Raw genomic sequence first — 5082 nt, 5'->3', positions numbered from 1 at the left:
CAGGGGCTATTTAAAAAACAAGTTTAGCAACCTGGGACATTAGAGAAAAGTTAAAATGTCAAAGACCTGTGCCCAATTCCCTTGCCTAGCATTCCTCACTCTGGCTTCTTGAAATCTGCTAGAAAAAAAGTACAAGCAGAATTCACTTCAAGACACCTGCTGGAAGAAAAGCCCTGAACTTTATGTTATAAATGGGAGGTGGGGGATGCAGGAGCAGTGAAAACACTTAAGTTTAGAACTTTAATCAACTTCAGAGGATAGAGATTATGCATGTTACATGACCAAATGTAGAGCATACAGAAACACCAAGAGCAACTATCATTTAGGTAAAAGGTTTCAAAATTCACTTAGTGACTAGCTAGTCAACTTCATCCAACCAGATAAGGAAAGTGATTTTCTTTTTTTTAATTGGCTTGAGTCGTCCTGAAAATTGCTTCTGCAAGGAAAGAGTCCAGGAAAAAGCTGGCAATTCTTTTTTCTTAATCTAATACCAAATTTACAGATTTCTGGGCCCTTATTTTACTTAGTGTTTGTTCCTTTCAGTTTACTCTTTGTGATCTGCATAGGATAAATGAAAACGAACCATACAATCAAACTCTATCATTACTTGTGTACATTCAATAAATAAAAATTTCTATATGCATGCAGGATTGTCACTGGCACATGAATTAGAATCCCACCTCCCTTTCATCCTGAACCCCATCCCAACATTAAAGGGCAGAGGAAAAGAATAAAGATGCTCAAGGTCATTTTCATCTTTTAAAGTCTTCAAAAACCCGAAGTTTACCAGGATTTAAGAGAGAAAAACTGCTCCCATGGTCATTTTTTAAAAAATGTAAGTACCCTACCACTTTAAGACTTTTTCAAATTTCAAATTCAGGGCGGTGAAACAGTCCTACCCTTACCCAACACAGGTTAAAGACTTTTACACGTTGCATTTCATGTCCTTGTAATAAAAACAGCGATTCAAACAAGTAAAACAGTCAATATGACTTTTTTCTCTCTCTCTTAATGTATTACAGTGAAAAATGCTTTCTTTTCAGATCTGTGGGAACTGCGAAGGTTTAAGCACAACAAATCCCAAGAAAAATGTAAATGGAACAAATCTAAACCACGTACGAGTTTTTACTCATGTGGCCCTCCCAGGCTTCAGGCACTGTAAATAGATTTGTTGTGCTTTTAGTGGGAAGATATTCAGAATCTAACTAGGTTCAACAAAACTATACACTCCACCACCACTCACACAAGACGACTCCTAAAAATGTCTGCAGAAAAGACAAACTACCTTAATATTAATCCAAATTTCAATCAAAGATTCTTCCAACATACAATCAACCATGGCATTATCTTCGATCAAGGCCACAAAAATAAGCCCTTGGCCTACAATCACGTTGTGGCTCTAGAACGTTCTTAACAAGCTTTCCAGGATACTTCTTTCCTCTATTAAGCAGTCTAGGACCCTCTCTATATTTTTTCTAAAATCGTGAGGATCTTGTCTGAATAGACCTGTGTACATAAAAGATGCTAACTATTCTCACTTGATGTACAGTACTTTTAGAGTTCCATCCACAGAGCCTCTGAGTTGGGAAAGCTGGCATACCACACAGGATTAGGATTTACTCTGAAAATGATAGGCAGAATACAAATCAGAATTCAAGCAGCCTGAGCCACTGTTCATGATGATGGAAAGGTAAGTGGAGACAAAGGGAGCTAAATCACTTTCCAGGAAAAATGAGACAAAACCGTCCCAAGCACTCTACATAACCCAATCCCATTTGTGTCACCTGCCTTTTAAAATAGAATGTTACACATAGTCCTCTCTTCAGTTCCAGGCTGCTCAAGGGAGTACTTCTTGAGCAGTACTTTTTCTTGAGGAAATAGTAGAAAGGGTTGGGAATTGGGTGCCCGCCTCACTACTATTGAAATAGCCTTCCCAGAGACCCTTCCCATACGTGACATGCAGCATGCAAAATTACAATTACTGAAAAATCAACAATAATTGCAAAAAGCCATCTGAGAAACATAACATTTTAATAGATGAAATAAATACTCCAGTACATGCAAGGTAAAAACTTGACGTTGGGGGAAAAAAAATCACTCTATAGTGTAAATTAAAAAAACACACGCTCACAGTAGCTTCCCCCCATTTGCAAATCACATGGCAAATTGATACTCTTTCCACACCAAGTATACCCCTAATTCAACACGATTGCTTAAAAAAAAAAAAAGACATACAAAAAAAGGTAGCTACATCCATGTCTAAGGAGTGAAAACTGAGGTAACCTTTCTTTTAATTAAAAACACAAAAACAAAAATGAAATGAACCCATGACCTCCTTCCTGCCCAATAATCAAATTCAGTTGAGAAATTCCGGAAGACGGGCTGGGGTAGGGGGCGGGAGTGATAACACAACCAGCAGATGACATTATCTTCCATCTTCCAGTCCCTACTGCATGGGGGCTGGTGGACAGACACCTGGGCCCTCTAAGTGCGTGTGCAGGTTGTGTGCATGGCCCTGCCTTGTGGAAGATTCCTCTCGAGCATTTAACGTTGGGGAGGGTAGGGGGTTTCACCTACGATTTCTTTGGTATAAATGGAGAGGGGCAGAGAGTGAGTATCTTCCTTTAGTCTGGGGTGGAAGAAGGGGTATGGGGGTGGGGTGCTAATTCACAGAATTGGAATTCACTGGCGGTAAAGTCCTGGGCGAAGACCTCTCCCTTAAAGCCTGAGATAGCAGGGTGCAGCCTTCAGACACTGCGCAGGCCGAGTTCCTCAGCCTCTCCCTGTGGTCCGACATCTTGGCGCCCCCGTCGGGGTGCTGCGCCAGATCCCTGAGGCACTGGGTCAGGAGCACGCAGGCCGACACCACGCTCATGGCGCCGCCCAGGATGGCGGTCTGCACCGCCTTGCCCTCGGCGCTCACAGCTGCCGCGCGACCCAGGAACTGCGGCTCGGTGGCGAAGCCTACCAGGGCGCTCACTGCCTGCACCAGGGGCCCGCTGAAGAGCGCACAGCGGCTGCGCGCCAGTTCACTGGGTGCCACCTTCACCTCGCGCACGCAGGCCAGCAGTGCCGACGCGCTGGTGCTCATGCACTTGACGCCCAGCTTGAACTGCTCCCGCGAAAAGCGGTCCCGTGACTTGTCACTGGCCAGGGCGCACGCGTCCGTCAGGAACTTGAGGTTGCGCGACAGGCCCTGCGACACCTCCAGCAGCAGCTGCGGCGTCATGTCGGCCAGCGGCGTGGCGCGCAACACGGCGCAACCCTGCTCCACCTCGTGGCGGCATCGCGTCACGCGGTAGCGGTCCACCAGGCCCGGCTGCGCAGGCTGGGCGCCCGGCGTGGCCACAGCCGCCAGATAGGCCGCGTGGGCCGAGCACTCGGTCAGCGACACCACCAGGTCGCCCAGCTCCACCAGGCTGTCCCCCGCCTCCCCGAAGCGGCCCATGTTGAGCTGGCTCTGCACGTCGTGGGTGAGGATGGAGAGCCCCTTGGTGCGCGCGATGATGGTGTCCCGGCACTGCTCGAAGGACTCGGCGCCGGCACCAGAGGAGGCGGGGCCCTCGAAGAGCACGGGCCGCGCCTCGCTCGACAGCAGCAGCAGGTCAGCCACCAGCTGCATCTTGCCCTTGCAATGATCGCAGACGGATACCAGCCTCTTCCGCGGCTGCGAGCTGGCCCCGCCGATGGCGCTCGCAGGAGCCGGAGAAGCCGCCTCGCCAGTGGGCTTCCCGGCGCTGCCGCTAGCCATCGCGCCCGGGGGGCACTGGCATGCCGCTGGGGAGCCCGCTACCACCGCCGCTGCCGCGGCCACTGCCGCCGCCCCGGCGGCCGTCGCGACTCAGCTGGCCAAGGCCGCGGTGCCTTCCCCGCACCATCATGCCATCCACCGCCGCGGGCAGAGGGCACTGGGCTGCGGCGGCGGGAGCCCGGGCGGCGCGGGGTGGGCCCGAGGGCCAGAGAACGCGGAAGGCTCTTCGGGGCAAGGGGAGGGGCTGCAGCTTTCGGCCTCCTAGAGGGCTTGCAGGAACCATGAACCGGGGCAGAGCAAACTCACTGTCCGCGCTCCTCGTCGCCGGGCTGCCAGGAAAGTCCCTTCTGCTGGTTCGCCGCCGCCGCCGCCTTCTTGGGCATGGCCTGGCCCGGCCCTCGGAGCGGGAAGGGCGGGACGGAGAAGCTGGGAGTTGTCCTTCCTTCCTTTCTTTGAAATCAAAACCCTTTCCTCGGGGAGGAGCGCGGGAGGCAGCTCAGGCGGGCTGTGCTGTCAGCCGCCGCGCTCGAGGCCACCTCGGGCTCGGCGGCGCACGTGGGCTTCAGGCGCCGTGACCCCGCCAGGCGGCACTTCCCCGCGACGGTGGCCGGGGCTGGCTCTCTGGGACGCGCGGCCGCCCCGGGCGCATCTCCTACCTCCCGCTCTTGGGAAGCGGCGCCGGCGGCAGCAGGGCAGAGGGTGTGGCCGGCACTGTCGCGGCCGCGCCGAGTCAGAGTCGAGCGGCAGCCTGCACTGATTGCGCACAGCGGCCGCCCGGATCGCGCTCAAGCTCTCGCCCGCCCGCCACGCCCGGGCGTGCCGAGCACCGCGGCGGCCCCTTCCCGCCTCGCCGGTTCACAGAGCGCCGCCCGGCGCCGCGGCGGCACGCCCTCCCAGACCGCGCGCCCGGCGGCCCGGCGCTGGCTGTCGACGCAAGTCCATCCCTGTCGCCTCCTCGTCTGGGGCCCGCAGCGGCTGAGCTCTCCCGAGGCCCCGGGCCCCGCGCATCGGACGCCCCTGCACGAGTCTCCCTGCCGCCGGGCCAACTCAGAAGGTCCCCGCGGCGCTGCGGCAACCGGCCCGGGCCCCGGCTCCTGCCATTTTTGTCAACCGCCAACTTCCGAGCGAGCGGGGAGAAACTGAAAGGAAGGGCGGGGGCCGAAAGGCAGAGGGGAAAACACCCGCTTCCTCTCCGCGCGCGGCTTCACCTCGGAGCGCGGCCGTGGCTGCGCCGCCGCCCGCAGGGGCTGCCGGAGGCTTTTCCTCTTCCCGTCCGCGCCTCGCCCCCGGGTTCGCCGCCGCCGCCGCCTCGGCCGTAACCTCCCTGGAGC

The 5082-nt window shown here is 54.9% G+C and overlaps 1 protein-coding gene across 1 annotated transcript; it reads right to left on the bottom strand.

Moving 5' to 3' along the window:
- Positions 1-2012: 2012 nt before the first annotated feature.
- On the bottom strand, positions 2013-5082 carry TLNRD1 (talin rod domain containing 1). The gene has a single exon (XM_054450797.2). It carries the CDS (start codon positions 3749-3751, stop codon positions 2663-2665), a length of 1089 nt encoding a protein of 362 aa, XP_054306772.1. The 5' UTR covers positions 3752-5082; the 3' UTR covers positions 2013-2662.

The sequence above is a fragment of the Pongo pygmaeus genome, chromosome 16 (genome assembly GCF_028885625.2).
Source record: "Pongo pygmaeus isolate AG05252 chromosome 16, NHGRI_mPonPyg2-v2.0_pri, whole genome shotgun sequence".
NCBI classification, from domain to species: Eukaryota; Metazoa; Chordata; class Mammalia; order Primates; family Hominidae; genus Pongo; species Pongo pygmaeus.
Note: the sequence above shows the minus strand (reverse complement) of the source record. Positions and strands in the feature narration are given on the sequence as shown.